The sequence below is a fragment of the Macaca nemestrina genome, chromosome 1, assembly GCF_043159975.1.
Source record: "Macaca nemestrina isolate mMacNem1 chromosome 1, mMacNem.hap1, whole genome shotgun sequence".
Taxonomy (NCBI): domain Eukaryota; kingdom Metazoa; phylum Chordata; class Mammalia; order Primates; family Cercopithecidae; genus Macaca; species Macaca nemestrina.
In genome coordinates, this window is record NC_092125.1 from 99,109,623 (window position 1) to 99,129,411 (window position 19,789).

The window sequence follows — 19,789 nt, forward strand, 5'->3', positions numbered from 1 at the left end:
AAATTCCCTTTGAAAACTGGCACAAGACAGGGATGCCCTCTCTCACCACTCCTATTCAACATAGTGTTGGAAGTTCTGGCTAGGGCAATCAGGCAAGAGAAAGAAATCAAGGGTATTCAGTTAGGGAAAGAAGTCGTCAAATTGTCCCTCTTTGCAGATGACATGATTGTATATTTAGAAAACCCCATTGTCTCAGCCCAAAATCTCCTTAAGCTGATAAGCAACTTCAGCAAAGTCTCAGGATACAAAATTAATGTGCAAAAATCACAAGCATTCTTATACACCAGTAACCGACAAACAGAGAGCCAAATCAGGAATGAACTTCCATTCACAATTGCTTCAAAGAGAATCAAATACCTAGGAATCCAACTTACAAGGGATGTAAAGGACCTCTTCAAGGAGAGCTACAAACCACTGCTGAGTGAAATAAAAGAGGTCACAAACAAATGGAAGAACATACCATGCTCATGGATAGGAAGAATCAATATCGTGAAAATAGCCATACGGCCCAAGGTAATTTATAGATTCAATGGCATCCCCATCAAGCTACCAATGAGTCTCTTCACAGAATTGGAAAAAACTGCTTTAAAGTTCATATGGAACCAAAAAAGAGCCCGCATTGCCAAGACAATCCTAAGGCAAAAGAACAAAGCTAGAGGCATCACGCTACCTGACTTCAAACTATACTATAAGGCTACAGTAACCAAAACAGCATGGTACTGGTACCAAAACAGAGATATAGGCCAATTGAGCAGAACAGAGTCCTCAGAAATAATACCACACATCTACAGCCATCTGATCTTTGACAAACCTGAGAGAAACAAGAAATGGGGAAAGGATTTCCTATTTAATAAATGGTGCTGGGAAAATTGGCTAGCCATAAGTAGAAAGCTGAAACTGGATCCTTTCCTTACTCCTTATACGAAAATTAATTCAAGATGGATTAGAGACTTAAATGTTAGACCTAATACCATAAAAACCCTAGAAGAAAACCTAGGTAATACCATTCAGGACATAGGTATGGGCAAGGACTTCATGTCTAAAACACCAAAAGCAACGGCAACAAAAGCCAAAATTGATAAATGGGATCTAATTAAACTAAAGAGCTTCTGCACAGCAAAAGAAACTACCAACAGAGTGAACAGGCAACCTACAGAATGGGAGAAAATTTTTGCAATCTACTCATCTGACAAAGGGCTAATATCCAGAACCTACAAAGAACTCAAACAAATTTACAAGAAAAAAACAAACAACCCCATCAAAAAGTGGGCAAAGGATATGAACAGACATTTCTCAAAAGATGACATACATACAGCCAACAGACACATGAAAAAATGATCATCATCACTGGCCATCAGAGAAATGCAAATCAAAACCACAATGAGATACCATCTCACATCAGTTAGAATGGCAGTCATTAAAAAGTCAGGAAACAACAGGTGCTGGAGAGGATGTGGAGAAATAGGAACACTTTTACACTGTTGGTGGGATTGTAAACTAGTTCAACCATTATGGAAAGCAGTATGGCGAATCCTCAAGGGTCTAGAACTAGAAGTACCATATGACCCAGCCATCCCATTACTGGGTATATACCCAAAGAATTATAAATCATGCTGCTATAAAGACACATGCACACGTATGTTTATTGTGGCATTACTCACAGTAGCAAAGACTTGGAATCAACCCAAATGTCCATCAGTGACAGACTGGATTAAGAAAATGTGGCACATATATACTATGGAATACTATGCAGCCACAGAAAAGGATGAGTTTGTGTCCTTTGTAGGGACATGGATGCAGCTGGAAACCATCATTCTCAGCAAACTATCACAAGAACAGAAAACCAAACACCGCATGTTCTCACTCATAGGTAGGAACTGAACAAGATCACTTGGACTCGGGAAGGGGAACATCACACACCGGGGCCTATCATGGGGAGGGGGCAGAGGGGAGGGATTGCATTGGGAGTTATACCTGATGTAAATGACGAGTTGATGGGTGCTGATGAGTTGATAGGGGCAGCACACCAACATAGCACAAGTATACATATGTAACAAACCTGCACGTTATGCACATGTACCCTAGAACTTAAAGTTTAATAATAATAAAAAAAGACTTAGCTGTAAGAGCTAAAACTATAAAAACCTTAGAAGAAAACATATAGAAAATCTTAATGACATTGCATTTGGCAATGATTTCTTAAATATGACATGAAAGGCACAGGCACCAAAAGAAATCTAGATATTTCTTTCTATATCTGTAATATATATAGCTCACACCTGTAATGCAAGCACTTTGGGAGGCCAAGGCAGGCAGATCACCTGAAGTCAAGAGTTCAAGACCAGCCTGACCAACATGAGAAACCTCGTCTCTACTAAAAATACAAAATTAGCCAGGCATGATGGTGCATGCCTGTAATCTCAGCTACTTGGGAGGCTGAGGCAGGGGAATTGCTTGAATCCAGGAGGCGGAGGTTGCCGTAAGCCAAGATCACACCATTGCACTCCAGCCTGGGTAACAAAAGCAAAACTCTATCTTAAAAAAAAAAAAAAAAATTAGACTTCACCAAAATAAAAAATTATACCATATCAAAAGACTGTGAAGAGAGTAAAATGACAACACACAGAATTGGAGAGAATATTAACAAATCAAATATCTGATGAGGAATTAATAACTAGAATACATAAAGAACACTACAACTCAAAAAAAAAAAAAATCCAATTTAAAATTGGGCAAGGGACTTACATAGACATTATTCCAAAGAAGATATACAAATGGCCAACAAGGTCAATAAGCACATGAAAAAATATTCAACATTATTAGTAATTAAAGAAATACAAGTCAAAACCATAATGAGATACCACTTCACATTCATTGGGATAATCATTATCAAAAAAAATGAAAAATAAAAAATATTGGCAAGGATATGGAAAAATTAGACCCCTTTTTCCAATTCCAGGTGAGAATGTAAAATGATGAAGCCATTATGAGAAACAGTTTGGCAGTTCCTCAAAAGGTAAACATAGAATTACCATATGATCCAACAATTTCACTCCTAGGTGAATCCAAAGAAACAGACAGCAGGATTCAAACAGATACGTGTACACCAATGTTCATAGCAGCATTATTCACAATAGACAAAAGATAGAAACAACCCAAGTATCCATCAATAGACGAATAGATAAACAAATGTGGTACATACATACAATGGAATATTATTTAGTCATAAAAAAGGGTACAATTCTGATACATGCTATAACATGGATAAACCTTGAATACATTATGCTAAGTGAAATGAGCCAGACACAAAAGGACAAATATCATATGATTCCACTTATATAAGGTACTTGCAAATTAATAGAAACAATAGGTAGATTATAGGTTACTCGGAACTGAAGGGAAAGGGAATGGGGAGCCATTGCTTAATGGTCACTGTTTCTGTTTGGGGTAATGAAAAGGCTTTGGAAATCGTGTTGATGATTGCACAACATTGTGCATTAATGCCACTAAACTGTACACTTAAAATGGTTAAAATGATAAATTTTAGGTTACATTATCACAATATATAATTTAGGTTATTTTACCTCAATAAAATAATTCCCTCCAAATGGAAAAAGTATATGGATGGAAAGTGAAATTTCCAATTCACATTGCACAATTAAGATTTGTGCAGTTGACTTCTGGGCAAGATGACCAAATAGGAAGAGCTCCAGCCTGCAGCTCCCAATGAGATCAACTCAGAAATTGGGTGATTTCTGCATTTCCAACTGAGGCACCCAGCTCACCTGGGAAGCAAGGGCTTGAGGATCTCTCCCCTAGCCAAGGGAAGCCGGAAGGGACTGTCCCGTGAAGAATGGTGTACTCCAGCCCAGACACTACACTTTTCCCACGGTCTTCACAATCTGCAGACCGGGAGACTCCCTCAGGTGCCTACACAACCAGGGCCCTGGGTTCCAAGCACAAAACTGGGCAGCCATTTGGGCAGACACCAAGCTGTCTGCAGGAGGTTTTTGTTTTGTTTTGTTTTTTTCTCATACCCCAGTGGCACCTGGAACACCAGTGGGACAGAACAATTCATTCCCCTGAAAAGGGGGCTGAAGCCAGGAAGCCAAGCGGTCTAGCTCAGCAGATCTCACCCCCATGGAACTCAGCAAGCTAAGATCCACTGCCTTGAAATTCTCGCTGCCAGCACAGCAGTCTGAAACCGACCTGGAAAGCTCGAGCTTGGTGGGGGCAGGGGCATCCACTATTAGTGAGGCTTGAATAGGCGATTTTCCCTTCACGGTGTAAAAAAAGCTGCCAGGAAGTTTGAACTGGGCAGACCCCAGGGTAGCTCGGCAAAGCCGCTGTGGGCCAGATTGCCTCTCTAAATTCCTTCTCTTTGGGAAGAGCATCTCTAAAGGAAAGGCAACAGCCTCAGTCAGGGGTTTATAGAGCAAACTCCCATCCCCCTGGGACAGAGCACCTGGGGGAAGGGGCAGCTGTGGGCTTAGCTTCATTAGACTTAAACGTTCCTGTCTGCTGGCTTTGAAGGGAGCAGTGGTTCTCCCAGCACAGCACTCAAGCACTGCTAAGGGACAGGCTGCCTCCTCGAGTGGGTTCCTGACTCCTATGCCTCCTGACTGGGAGACACCTCCCAGCAGGGGTTGACAGACACCTCATACAGGACAGCTCCAGCTGGTATTTGGCAGGTGCCCCTCTGGGGTGAAGCTTCCAGAGGAAGGAACAGGCAGAAATCTTTGCTGTTCTGCAGCCTCAACTAATGATACAGGCAAACAGGTCTGGAATGGACCTCCAGCAAACTCCAGCAGACCTGCAGCAGAGGGGCCTGACTGTTACAAGGAAAACTAACAAACAGAAAAGAATAGCATCAACATTAACCAAAAGGATGTCAACACAGAAACTCCATCTGAAGCTCACCAACCTCAAGGACCAAGGTAGATAAATCCATGAAGATGGGGAAAAAACAGTGCAAAAAGGCTGAAAATTTCAAAAACCTGAATGCCTCCTCTCCTCCAAAGGAACACAACTCCTCATCAGCAAGGGAACAAAACTGGAAGGAGAATGAGTATGATGAATTGACAGAAATAGGCTTCAGAAGATGGGTAATAACAAGGTCCTCTGAGCTAAAGGTGTAAAGGTGAACTGAGACTGGAGCCGAACTGAGAACGAAGACACAAGGCAAATGGCAGTGAGAATAGCCTTTATTAGGACTCGCAGGCGAGGTTCCTCGGTCCAAAGGTGCAGGCCGAGGAAGTCGTGCTGAGGGAGGAGGGTAGGGGGTTTCTTATAGCCTGAGAGGTAGGGAAGCTGGTTGTACAAACAGAGCCTGGGGGGTCTTGAAACTACTAGAGCAGGAGTCGAGTAAGGGTCATGAGGAAGGGGTCTTTGGAAACTGTTAACTGAAACTGCTGTTTACAAACTCGTGGAATGTAGGTGAGCTGCAGGTCATGAGGGAGTGTGGTTGCCCAGCTGGAACCTCTGACATATGCAAGTCTGCAGGTGTGTTCAAAGAGGAAGTGAAGTCTCGAACAAAGGGCCTGCTACGCCGGGTGGCACCGCCATGTCAGGTCTAGATCCCTGCCTAATATTCCGACCTCTTTCTAATAAGAAGAAAGGGGTGACGTGTTCATCTGGCTGCTTCCTGCTGGTATGGGTCGTCATGGGGTTCATCGGAGGTCAGAACTTGGGTATAGGGGTGGAGCAGCATCTGATTTAAAGTGACCCAGAAGACTTCTTTCATGCAGTCCTGGATGAAGGGGAGGATACAGGGAGCTATGAGTAGTAAGAAGCCAATGATTAGTAAGGGGCTTAGGAAGGGTAGGACCCAGCCGACCATGGACGACTGCCACCACCCGAGTGGGGACTCTAATCCTGAGGTTTTTTTGTGGAGTCCTTCTTGGACTTTTTCTAGAATGAGGAGGTTGGTTAGATGCAGTTTAAGGAGGCCATTTGCGCATTCTACCTTACCAGACGACTGCGGATGGTAGGGAATGTGGAGCTTCCAGGTAATCTGGAGTGCGGCTGCCGCCTGCTGGGTGAGTTTGGAAATGAAAGCCGGACGATTGTCTGATTGGATGGTTCAGGGGAGAACGAACCTGGGGACGATGTGCTCTAGAATAGTTGCTTCGACTTCTGCAGTCTCTCGAGTGGTGGGGAAAGCCTCAATCCATCCTGAGAAGGTGTCAACTAAGGTCAGCAGGTAACGAAATTTTTTATGTCAGGGCATGTGGGTAAAATCAAGTTGCCAATCTTCTCCTGGCTGGTGGCTTCTTAGCTGATGAGTAGGCCCTGGATGTCTGAGCCTACCTTGGGGGTTAGTGGCCAAACAGGTGGCACATTGTTGATGTACTTTTTAAATTTGGGCCTGCAGTGAGGGAAGGTGAAAGATGGGTTCTAGGAAGTTGTATATAGCCTTGGGTCCTATGTGGGGAGAGTGGTGTATGTCGGTCAGTATATGTACTGCCTGAGTCTGAGGGAGCGCTATTCGGCTGTCAATGAACACCTACCCATCCTTCTTTCGGGTAACACTGGGGTGGGCCATCAGGGTTTGAAGTTCCTGGGAAGAGTAGTCAGGGGAATATGTGGGGGAAAGATAGAGTAAAGGTGCTTGGGGAGGGGAGGAAGTGAGGGTAGTGGCCCACGTGGTGGAGTCAGCTAGGCTGTTACCTTGTGACACAGGGTCCTTAGAATGCTGGTGGCTTTTGCAGTGGATGATGGCTACCTCTTTGGGGGCCTGGACAGCATCAAGCAACCTCTTTATATGTGGTCCATTGACTACTGGCATCCCTTTGGTGGTAAGAAACCCTCTCTCTTGCCAGAGTATGTGCAATAAGGTAAGCATATTTAGAGTCTGTATAGATATTAACCCTCTGCCCTTCAGAGAGAAGTGAGGCATGAGTAAGGTCAGTAAGTTCAGCCTTCTGGGAGGTGGTGCCTAGAGGCAAGGGCCTGGTTTCAACCATTTGGATTGCTGTTACGACAGTGTATGCTGCCTGTCGGCGTCCATTGGGGGTTAAGACACAGCTCCCATCTACAAACAGGGTACGGTCTGGGTATTCTAATGGCTATTCGGAAAGACCAAGGTGGGCAGGTGGCAGGGTGGTGAGAACTTCTGGGCAGGAATGTGCAGGGGCGGAATCATATCCTAGAGTGGGCAAGAGGGTAGCAGGGTTTAGAGGGGGTGAGGTGATGAGAGTGATATGAGGGTTTTCAATGAATAGCAGGTGGAACTGTTGAAGCCGGGACGGGGTGAGATGGCTGAGACACTTGTGTGTGATGAGATCTGACAGTCGGTGAGAAGAGTAGACTGTGAGAGGATGCCCTAGGGTAAGCTTGAGGGCCTCTTGGGTAAGTTCTGTGGCAGCCACCAGGGCTCGCAGACAAGGTTGCTAGCCCTGGACTGTGGGATCTAACTGCTTGGAGAGATAGGCCACAGCCCGGTATGTGGATCCAACCGGCTGGGCTAGGAGGCCAGTAGCTATCTTCTGGCGCTCCTTGGTGAATAGATGAAAGGGCGGAAGGGGGTTGGGGAGAGAGAGAGCAGAGGCAGAAAGGAGACAGTCCTGAAGCTTCTTGAAAGAGTTGGCAACCAAGGAAGGGTCAGACAGAGGTCTGGTGGGTATTTCCTTGGCAGCCTGGTAGAGAGGCTTGGCTAAGACCCCGAAGTTGGGAATCCAATGCCTGAAATACCCTACCAGTCCTAGGAAGGACAAGATGTCTTCCACATCCTGAGGAGGATGGATAGTTTTGATGAGGCTCATTCTATCTACTGTGAGGCTTTTCGTAGTGGGTGTGAAGAGTATACTGAAGTAGGTGACAGTAGGGGTGCAAAGTTGAGCCTTAGCTGGGGTAACCCGATAACCTCAGTTGCCTAGAAAATTTAAAAGTGTAGCAGTGTCTGCAAGGGAGCACTCCCAGGAAGGACTACATAGTAATAGATCATCTACGTATTGTAGAAGGGTGCTATGGGTTAGGGGGCAGAGGAGGATGTCCCGTGCCAGTGCCTGTCCAAAAAAATGGGGGCTATCTTGGAACCCTTGAGGCAAGACAATCCAGGTCAGCTGGGAAGATACGAGTGTCTGGGTCCTCCCATGTGAAGGCAAACAGAAAGTGGCAGTCTGGGTGTAGAGGGATGGTAAAGAAGGCATCCTTTAGGTCAAGGACAGTGAAATGAGTAGTGTCAGGGGGAATGCGCGAGAGGAGTGTATATGGATTAGGAACAACTGGAAAGGTAGGGACTACTGCCTCATTGATGAGGCGTAGGTCCTGTACAAGGTGATAGGCCCCAGAGCTTTTCCGTACAGGCAGGATATGAGTATTACATGGTGAGTTGGCGGGAACTAGAATGTGCTGCCAGAGCAGGCATGTAATGATGGGTTTTAGTCCTTGTCGGTGTTCAAGGGAGATAGGGAACTGGGGTCTAGAGGGGAACTTAGAAGGGTCTTTTAGCCAGATGCGGACCGGAGTGTGGTGCTGGGCAATGATCGGGGTGGAGGTGTCCCACACCTTAGGGTTAATGGGGACTGGAAACGGGAGTGGGGGGTCAGCCTGGTGGGGTTTGTCAGGTGAGAGAAGGGGGAAGAGGAACACGAGGTGTGGGGAGGGATTGGGTCAGAAGTGAGCTGAGGCCTCTAGCTTGGAGAGATCTCGTCCTAACAAGGAGACTGGGCACGAAGGAATGATAAGAAATGAGTGCGAGAAGAGGGAGCCAAACAGGAGGCAAGACAGAGGAGGAGTCTGGCGGTAGGTGGAGGGAGTGCCGTCAATTCCCATGACTGTGACAGTGGAGGGGTGGCTGGGGCCACTGAAGGAAGGCAAAACAGAGTAGGTAGCCCCCATGTCCATAAGGAAAGATATGGACTTACCCGCTACCTGGAGCATGACCCTGGGCTCAGCAAGAGTGAGAGGGGTCCCCGAGTCTGGGCCTCTTCAATCTGTGTTGGTGTTGAGGAGCTGGAAGGCACCTCCAATACCTGGAGGAGGGTCGTCACGTGGAGGCGCAGCGACCGTCCTTAGGTCGGGGCAGTCTGACTTCCAGTGGCCTATCTGCCGACAGTTCGGACAGGGGCGCGTTGGCTCCTTTGGGTTAGGGCACTGCCTGGCCCAGTGGCCGTCATTGCCGCACTTGAAGCAGGCACCAGGTGGTTCTAGGGTAGTACCTCTTTTCTGGGAGCTCCTGGAGCCAACCAGCCTCAGGGCTGCTACCAAGGCCTGGGTTTGGAGTTGTATCTTCTGTTTTAGTCTGGCCTGTCATTGGGCCTCAGCTGCTTCCTCCCTGGAGTTGTAGACCTTGAAGGCCAGTTTGACTAAATCCTGGATGGGAGTTTGAGGGCCTTCCTCTGCCTTTTTAAATTTTTTTTTTGGATATCAGGGGCCGACTGAGAAATGAAATATGAGGCCAAGACGGTTCCTCCTGCAGGGGAGGCAGGGTCAAGGCGGGTGTACTGAATAAGTGCCTCAGTCCGCTGGTTAAGAAAAACGGCCGGATTTTCATCTGCGCCTTGGACTACCTCTTTTAGTTTGTTGAAGTTGACTGATTTGTTAGAGGCTGCCTGCATGCCAGCAAGAAGGCACTGAACCATCATGTCTCAGCGGCAGCGACCTGCCTGCCCTACCTGGTAGTCCCAGTCAGGCTCAGCCAAGGGCACTGCCTCAGTGCCGACTGGCATGGCGGGGTCAGTTAAATGAACCTGGTTAGTGTGCTGCCTGGCTGCCACTAGGATATGCTCCTGCTCCTCAGGAGACAGGGTTGAGGTCGTAACGACATGGAGGTCATGCCAGGTGAGATCATATGCCTGGCACAGATACCTGAACTTTTTGATATAACAAGTAGGATTGGCCGAAAAGGAGCCTGCACTCTCCTCAAACTTAGACAAATCTGCCAATGAAAATGGCACATGGACCTGGACTACTCCTTCAGCGCCTGCCACCTCTCACAAGGGACACAAGAGGTCAGTCCTGGACCGAGTATGGGCTGATACAAGCGAGGAAGGGAAGGAGGTGGAGGTAGGGGAGACAGAATCTGTTGGGTTTGGTAAGGGCAAATGAGGGGTGGAAGGGAGGGGAAGCGTTGACGAGGATGGGGATAATGGCGTGTCAGGGTAAGGAGGAGGTTGGGCGGGAGACTGGAGGGGTGGCCGGGATAGGGTGTCAGGAGGCTCAGAAAAAGAGGAGGAATCATCCCTCTCCTTGCTCAAGGGAAGAGACTTTGTGAGTAGGACCTGAGCTAATGAGCATTGGGTGCAGAGATCTGGGTGAGAACGCAAGTCCCAAAAGGCTTGAACATAGGGTATCTCGTGCCATTTGCCTTGTCTCTTGCAGAAGTTGGTCAGATCCGTGAGGATGTTAAAGTCTAGAGTGCCTCCTGCAGGCCACTGAGACTAATTATCCAATTTATACTGCAGCCATGCTACTGTGCAGAAGAAAATGAGCCACTTTTGTTTTAAGTCTTGGCTGAGACTTAAAGTCTGGAGATTCGCCAGGAGGCACCCCAGAGGGAATTTTCGGTCTGGTTTGGACTGGGTAGTTCCCATGGTCCTAAGACGGGCAGTCCAGAGGCAATGGGAGCGTCCTCCTACTGCCACATGGAGTACAGGGTACGGCAGCTTCCGGGGAGGTTGGACGTCTCCTAGTCCCCAGTGCCAAGGTCACAGTTGACCAGAGGGAGCCCCTGACATGGCTACACGTTTCGGACAGGGACTTCCTGGGGGGCCTACAGGACGGGGGAAAACTTACCCAGCAGTGATCGAATTGAGTCTTGGATTTGGTGAAGCAGCTCCTGGCTCAGAAAGGAGCTCCTGGCTCAGGGAGAGGAGAGCCTGCCTGACCCAGCAGGTGTCTAGGGGAGGGGTCTCCTCCCGGGTTTTGGCACCAAATGTAAAGGTAAACTGAGGCTGGAGCCAAACCAGGAACGAAGACACAAGGCAAATGGCAATGAGAATAGCCTTTATTAGGACTCACAGGTGAGGTTCCTTGGTCCAAAGGTGCGGGCCAAGGAAGTTGTGCTGAGGGAGGAGGGTAGGGGCTTTTTTATAGCCCAAGAGGTAGGGAAGCTGATTGTACAAACAGGGCCTGGGGGGTCTTGAAACTACTAGAGCAGGAGTCGAGTAAGGGTCATGAGGAAGGGGTCTTTGGAAACTGTTAACCAAAACTGTTGTTTACAAACTTGTGGAATGTAGGTGAGCTGCAGGTCATGGGGGAGTGTTGTTGCCCAGCCAGAACCTCTGATGTATGCAAGTCTGTGGGTGTGTTCAAATAGGAAGGGAAGTCTTGAACAAAGGGCCTGCTATGCCGGGTGACATTGCCATGTCAGGTCTAGATCCCTGCCTAACAAAAGGAGCATATTCTAACCCAATGCAAGGAAGCTAAGAAGCTTGAAAAAAGGTTAGAGGAATTGCTAACTAGAATAACTAGTTTAGAGAAGAACATAAATGACTTGATGGAGCTGAAAAACACAGCACAAGAACTTCGTGAAACATACACAAGTATCAATAGCTGAATTCATCAAGCAGAAGAAAGGATATCACTGATTGAAGATCAACTTAATGAAATAAAGCATGAAGACAAGATTAGAGAAGAAAGAATGAAAAGAAATGAACAAAGCCTCCAAGAAATATGAGACTATCAGAAAAGACCAAACCTACGTTTATTGGTGTACCTGAAAGTGACAAGGAGAATGAAACCAAGTTGGAAACACACTTTAGGATATTATCCAAGACAACTTCCCAACCTAGCAAGATAGGCCAACATTCAAATTCAGGAAATACAGAGAACTCCACAAATATACTATGTCTGGAATTGGTGGGTTCTTGGTCTCACTGACTTCAAGAATGAAGCTGCGGAGCCTCACAGTGAGTGTTGCAGTTCTTAAAGATGGAGTGTCTGGAGTTTGTTCCTTCAGATGTTCAGATGTGTCTAGAGCTTTTTCCTTCTGGTGGGTTCGTGGTCTCACTGTCAGGAGTGAAGCCGCAGACCTTCATGGTGGGTGTTACAGCTCTTAATGGCAGCGCATCTGGAGTTACTCGTTCTTCTCACTGGGTTCGTGGTCTCACTGGCTTTAGGAGTGAAGCTGCAGACCTTTATGATGAGCATTACAGCTCATAAAGGCAGCATGGACCCAAAGAGTGAGCAGCAGCAAGCTTTATTGCAAAGAGTGAAAGAATAAAGCTTCCACAGTGTGGAAGGGGACCCCAGTGGGTTGCCACTGGCTGGCTGGGGCAGCCTGCTTTTATTCCCTTATCTGGCCCCACCCAAATCCTGCTGATTGGTCCACTTTACAGAGAACTGATTGGTCTGTTTTTGACAGAGTGCTGATTGGTATGTTTACAATCCTTGAGCTAGACACAGAGTCACAAAGTGCGAGTTAGCTAGATACAGAGTACCAACTGGTGTGTTTACAAACCTTGAGCTAGACACAGAGTACTGATTGGTGTATTTATAAACCTTGAGCTAGACACAGAGTGCTGATGGGTGCATTTACAATCCTTGAGCTAGACACAGTCAGAGTGCTAGTTCTCCAAGTCTCCACTAGGTTCGCTAGATACAGAGTACCAATTGGTGTATTCACAAACCCTGAGCTAGACACAGAGTGCTGATTGGTGCATTTACAATCCTTGAGCTAGACACAGAGTCACAGAGTGCTAGTCTTCCAAGTCTCCAATAGGTTAGCTAGATACAGAGTACCAATTGGTGTATTCACAAACCCTGAGCTAGACACAGAGTGCTGATTGGTGCGCATATGATCCTCCAGCTAGCTATAAAAGTTCTCCAAGTCCCCATCCAGTTGAGGAGCCCAGCTGGCTTCACCCAGTGGATCCTGCACCAGGGCTGCAGGCAGAGCTGCCCACCAGTCCCCAGCGGCGCCTGCACTCTTCAGTCCTTGGGCTGTCGATGGGACTGGGCACCACAGAGCAGGGGGTGGCACCTGTCGGGGAGGCTCAGGCTGCACCGGAGCCCACTGCAGGGGAAGTAGCTCAGACACGCAGGCTGCAGGTCCGGAGCTGCAGGTCCCGAGCCCTGCCCCACCTGGAGGCAGCCAAACCAGGGGAGAATTTGAGTGCGGTGCTGGCAGGCTGGCACTGCTGGGAAACCCAGCACAACTGCCACAGCTGCTGGCCCGGGTGCTAAGCCCCTCACTGCCCTGCCTGGCGGTGCCAGCCGTCAGCTCCCTGTGCGGGGCCCATGGAGCCTGTGCCCGCACCCCCCCCCCCCGGAACTCACACCGGCCTGCGAGTGCAGTGGGCAGCCCCGGTTCCCGCCCCGGCCTCTCCCTCCACACCTCCGGGCAAGCAGAGGGAGGGGGCTCCCACCTCAGCCAGGCCAGAGAGGGGCTCCCACAGTGCCGGTGCCACAGCAGGCTGAAGGCCACCTCAAGCGCCACCAGAGTGGACGCTGAGGCTGAGGAGGTGCTGAGAGTGAGGGCTGCTAGCACTTTGTCACCTATCAATACTCCTGGAGAAGAGCAACCCCAAGACACATAATCTTCAGATTCACCATGGTTGAAATGAAGGAAAAAATGTTAAAGGTAGCCAAAGAGAAAGGTCAGGTTACCCAAAAAGGGAAGCCCATCAGACTAAGGGCAGATCTCTTGGCAGAAACCTTACAAACCAGAAGAGTGGGGGCCAATATTCAACATTCTTAAAGAAAAGAATGTACAACCCAGAATTTCATATCCAGCCAAACTAAGCTTCATAAGCGAAGGAGAAATAAAATCCTTTACAGACAAGCAAATGCTGATATTTTGTCACCATCAGGCCTGTCTTACAAGAGTTCCTGTAGGAACCACTAAACATGGAAAGAAACAACTAGTACCACCCACTGCAAAAACATACCAAATTGTAAAGACCATCAACACTATGAAGAAACCGCATTAACTAACAGGCAAAATAACCAGCTAGCATCATAATGACAGGATAAAATTCACACATAACAATATTAACCTTAAACATAAACGGGCTAAATGCCCCAATCAGAAGACGCAGGCTAGCAAATTGGATAAAGAGTCAAGACCCATCAGTGTGCTGTATCCAGGAGACCCATCTCACAGGCAAAGAGACACATAGGCTCAAAATAACGGGATGGAGGAATATTTACCAAGCAAATGGAAAGCAAAAAAAAAAAAAGCAGGGGTTGCAATCCTACTCTCTGATAAAACAGACTTTAAAACAACAAAGAAAAAAAAGACAAAGAGCATTACATAATGGTAAAGGGATCAATGCAACAAGAAGAGCTAACTATCCTAAATAGATATGCACCCAATACAGATGCACCCAGATTTATAAAGCAAGTTCTTAGAGACCAACAAAGAGACTTAGACTCCCACACAATAATAATGGGAGACTTTAACACCCCACTGTCAATATTAGATGGATCAACAAGACAGAAAATTAACAAGGCTATCCAGGACTTGAACTCAGCTCTGGACCAAGTGGAACTAATAGACATCTACAGAACTCTCCACCCCAAATCGACAGCACATGCATTCTTCTCAGCACCACATTGCACTTAGTCTAAAATTGACTACATAATTAGAAGTAAAACACTCCTCAGCAAATGTAAAAGAATGGAAATCATAACAAACTGTCTCTCAGACCACAGTGCAATCAAATTAGAACTCATGAAGAAACTCACTCAAAACAACACAACTATATGGAAACTGAACAACCTGCTCCTGAATGACTGCTGGGTAAATAAAAAAATTAAGGCAGAAATAAGTAAGTTATTTGAGACCAATGAGAACAAAGACACAATGTACCAGAATCTCTGGTACATAACCAAAGCAGTATGTACAGGGAAACTTATAGCACTAAATGCTCACAAGAGAAAGCAAGAAAAATCTAAAATCGAAACTTAACATCAAAATTAAAAGAACTAGAGAAGCAAGAGCAAACAAATTCAAAAGCCAGCAGAAGACAAGCAATAACTAAAATCAGAGCAGAACTGAAGGAGGTAGAGACATGAAGTACGCTTCAAAAAATCAATGAATCCAGGAGCCGTTTTTTTTTTTGTTGTTGTTGTTGTTTTGTTTGTTTGTTTTCAAAGATCAAAATAGATAGCTAGCCAGACTAATGAAGAAAAGAGAAGAATCAAATAGACACAATAAAAAATGATAAAGGGGACATCACCACTGATCCCACAGAAATACAAACTATCATCAGAGAATACTACAAACACCTCTACACAAATACTAGAAAATCTAGAAGAAATTGATAAATTCCTGGACACATACACCCTCCCAAGATTAAATCAGGAAGAAGTCAAATCCCTGAACAGACTAATAACAAGCTCTGAATTTGAGGCAGTAATTAATAGCCTACCAACCAAAAAAAAAAAAAAAAAAAAGCCCAGGACCAGGTGAATTCACAGCCAAATTCTACCAGAGGTACAAAGAGGAGCTGGTGGCATTCCTTCTGAAACTACTCCAAACAATAGAAAAAGAGGGACTCCTCTCCACTCATTTTATGAGGCCGGCATCATCCTGATACCAAAACCTGGCAGAGACACAACAAAAAAGAAAACTTTAGGACAATTTCCCTGATGAACAATGATGCAAAAATCCTCAATAAAATACTGGTAAACTGAATCCAGCAGCATATCAAAAATCTTATCCACCACAATCAAGTTGGCTTCATCCCTGGTATGCAAGGCTGGTTCAACATACACAAATCAATAAATGTAATCCATCACATAAACAGCACCAAAAAACACATAATTATTTCAACAGATGCAGAAAAGGCCTTTGACAAAATCCAACATCCCTTCATGTTAAACACTCTCAATAAACTAGGTATTGATGGAACGTATCTCAAAATAATAAGAGCTCTTTATGACAAACCCACAGCCATTATCATACTGAATGGGCAAAAGCTGGAAGCACTCCCTTTGAAAACCGACACAAAACAAGGATGCCCTCTCTCACCACTCCTATTCAACATAGTATTGGAAGTTCTGACCAGGGCAATCAGGCAAGAGAAAGAAATAAAGCATATTCAAATAAGAAGAGAGGAAGTCAAATTGTCTGTGTTTGCAGATGACATGATTGTGTATTGAGAAAACCCCATCATCTCAGCCCAAAATCTCCTTAAGCTGATAAGCAACTTCAGCAAAGTCTCAGGATACAAAATCAATGTGCAAAAATGACAAGCATTCCTATACACCAAAAATACACAGACAGAGAGCTAAATCATAAGTGAACTCCCATTCACAATTGCTACAAAGAGAACATAATACCTAGAAATACAACTTACAAGGAATGTGAAGGACCTCTTCAAGAAGTACAAACCACCGCTCAAGGAAACAAGAGAGGACACAAACAAATGGAAAAAACATTCCATGCTCGTAGATAGGAAGAATCAACATCATGAACATGGTCATACTGCCCAAAGTAATTTATAGATTCAATGCTATTCCCATCAAACCATTTGGACTTTCTTCACAGAATTAGAAAAAAATTACTTTAAATTTCATATAGAACCAAAACGAGCCCATGTAGCCAAGACAATTGTAAGCAAAAAGAACAAAGCTGGAGGCAGCACATTACCTGACTTCAAACTGTACTACAAGGCTACAGTAACCAAAACAGAATGGTACTGGTACCAAAACAGATATATAGACCAATGGAACAGAACAGAGACCTCAGAAATAACACCACACATTTACAACCATCTGATCTTTGACAAACCTAGCAGAAACAAGCAATGGGGAAAGGATTCCCTATTTAATAAATGGTGTTGGAAAAACTGACTAGCAATAAGCAGAAAATTGAAACTGGATCCCTTTCTTATACCTTATACTAAAATTAACTCAAGATGGATTAAAGATTTTAACAGAAGACCTAAAACTACAAAAACCCTAGAAGAAAACCTAGGCAATACCATTCAGGACATAGTTATGGGCAAAGACTTCAACACCAAAACACCAGAAGCAAAGGCAACAAAAGCCAAAATTGACAAATGGGATCTAATTAAACTAAAGAGCTTCTGCACAGCAAAAGAAACTACCATCAGAGTGAACAGGGAACATACACCAGTTAGAATGGCAATCATTTAAAAATCAGGAAACAACAGATGCTGGAGAGAATGTGGAGAAATAGGAACATTTTTACACTGTTGGTGGGAGTATAAATTAGTTCAACCATTGTGGAAGATAGTATGGTGATTCCTCAAGGATGTAGAAACAGAAATACCATTTGACCCAGCAATCCCATTACTGGGAATATACCCAAAGGATTATAAATCATGCTGCTATAAAGAGACATGCACAAGTATGTTTATTGCAGCACTGTTCACAATAGCAAAGACTTGGAACCAAACAAAATGCTCATCAATGATAGACTGGATAAAGAAAATGTGGCACATATACACCATGGAATACTATGCAGCCATAAAAAAGGATGAGTTCATGTGCTTTGTAGGGACATGGATGAAGCTGGAAACCATCATTCTTAGCAAACTAACACAAGAACAGAAAACCAAACACCACATGTTCTCACTGATAAGTGGGAGTTGAACAATGAGAACACATGGACACAGGTAGGGAAACATCACACACTGGAGTATGTCAGGGGGTGGGGGGCAAGGGGAGAGATAGCATCAGGAGAAATATCTAATGTCAATGATGGGTTAATGGGTAAGGCAAGCCATCACAGCACGTGTATACCTATGTAATAAACCTGCACATTCTGCACATGTATCTCAGAACTTAAAGTATAGTAATAAAAAATAAATAAGTAAAAGCATCCCCAAACAGCAAAAAAAAAAAAAAAAAAAGAAAGAAGAAAGAAAGAAAGAAAGAAAGAAAGAAAGAAAGAAAGAAAGAAAGAAAGAAAGAAAGAAGGGGCGGAGCAAGATGGCCGAATAGGAACAGCTCCAGTCTCCAACTCCCAGCACAAGCGACACAGAAGACCGGTGATTTCTTCATTTTCAACTGAGGTACTGGGTTCATCTCACTAGGGAGTGCTGGACAATCGGTGCTGGTCAGCTGCTGCAGCCCGACCAGCGAGAGCTGAAGCAGGGCGAGGCATCGCCTCACCTGGGTAGCCCAAGGGGGAAGGGAATCCCTTTTCCTAGCCAGGGGAACTGAGACACACAACACCTGGAAAATCGGGTAACTCCCACCCCAATACTGTGCTTTAAGCTAACGGTCACACCAGGAGATTATATCCCACACCTGGCCGGGAGGGTCCTACGCCCACGGTGCCTCCCTCATTGCTAGCACAGCAGTCTGTGATCTACCGGCAAGGCAGCAGCGAGGCTGGGGGAGGGGCGCCCACCATTGCTGAGGCTTAAGTAGGTAAACAAAGCCCCTGGGAAGCTCGAACTGGGTGGAGCTCACAGCAGCTCAAGGAAACCTGCCTGTCTCTGTAGACTCCACCTCTGGGGACAGGGCACAGTAAACAATAACAAAAGCAGCAGAAATCTCTGCAGACGCAAACGACTCTGTCTGACAGCTTTGAAGAGAGCAGTGGATCTCCCAACACAGAGGTTGAGAGCTGAGAAGGGACAGACTGCCTGCTCAATTGGGTCCCTGACTCCTGAGTAGCCTAACTGGGAGATATCCCCCACTAGGGGCAGTCTGACACCCCACACCTCACAGGGTGGAGTACTCCCCTGAGAGGAAGCTTCCAAAGCAAGAATCAGACAGGTACACTCACCGTTCAGCAATATTCTATCTTCTGCAGCCTCTGCTGCTGATACCCAGGCAAACAGGGTCTGGGGTGGACCTCAAACAATCTCCAACAGACCTACAGCTGAGGGTCCTGACTGGTAGAAGGAAAACTAACAAACAGGAAGGACACCCACAGCAAAACCCCATCAGTACGTCACCATCATCAAAGACCAGAGGCAGATAAAACCACAAAAATGGGGAAAAAGCAGGGCAGAAAAGCTGGAAATTCAAAAAATGAGAGCGCATCTCCCCCAGCAAAGGAACGCAGCTCATCGCCAGCAACGGATCAAAGCTGGACGGAGAATGACTTTGACGAGATGAGAGAAGAAGGCTTCAGTCCATCAAACTTCTCAGAGCTAAAGGAGGAATTACGTACCCAGCACAAAGAAACTAAAAATCTTGAAAAAAAAGTGGAAGAATTGATGGCTAGAGTAATTAATGCAGAGAAGGTCATAAACGAAATGAAAGAGATGAAAACCATGACACGAGAAATACGTGACAAATGCACAAGCTTCAGTAACCGACTCGATCAACTGGAAGAAAGAGTATCAGCGATTGAGGATCAAATGAATGAAATGAAGCGAGAAGAGAAACCAAAAGAAGAAAGAAGAAAAAGAAATGAACAAAGCCTGCAAGAAGTATGGGATTATGTAAAAAGACCAAATCTACGTCTGATTGGGGTGCCTGAAAGTGAGGGGGAAAATGGAACCAAGTTGGAAAACACTCTTCAGGATATCATCCAGGAGAACTTCCCCAACCTAGTAGGGAAGGCCAACATTCAAATCCAGGAAATACAGAGAACACCACAAAGATACTCCTCGAGAAGAGCAACTCCAAGACACATAATTGCCAGATTCACCAAAGTTGAAATGAAGGAAAAAATCTTAAGGGCAGCCAGAGAGAAAGATCGGGTTACCCACAAAGGGAAGCCCATCAGACTAACAGCAGATCTCTCGGCAGAAACTCTACAAGCCAGAAGAGATTGGGGGCCAATATTCAACATTCTTAAAGAAAAGAATTTTCAACCCAGAATTTCATATCCAGCCAAACTAAGTTTCATAAGTGAAGGAGAAATAAAATCCTTTACAGATAAGCAAATGCTTAGGGATTTTGTCACCACTAG

At 45.6% G+C, this 19,789-nt stretch overlaps 1 protein-coding gene and 1 long non-coding RNA gene across 6 annotated transcripts in view; one reads left to right on the plus strand and one right to left on the minus strand.

Annotated features, from left to right (window-relative positions):
• Window positions 1-19,789, minus strand: part of LOC105498181 (uncharacterized) — a 145,297-nt gene that overhangs the window by 42,156 nt on the left and 83,352 nt on the right. The window lies entirely within an intron of this gene.
• The window catches only part of LOC105498183 (SLAM family member 6), a 53,803-nt gene continuing 43,606 nt past the window's right edge, over window positions 9,593-19,789 (plus strand). The window contains exon 1 of one of the 3 annotated variants that reach the window (XR_011615506.1): window positions 9,593-9,953. Coding sequence is in view for 2 of the 3 variants with exons in the window: in XM_011770091.3 (XP_011768393.2) it covers window positions 9,887-9,953 (67 nt within the window). In the remaining variant the exon portion in view is untranslated. The remainder of the gene's footprint in view (window positions 9,954-19,789) is intronic. The other 2 variants (XM_011770091.3, XM_011770090.3) reach the window with 2 other exon arrangements.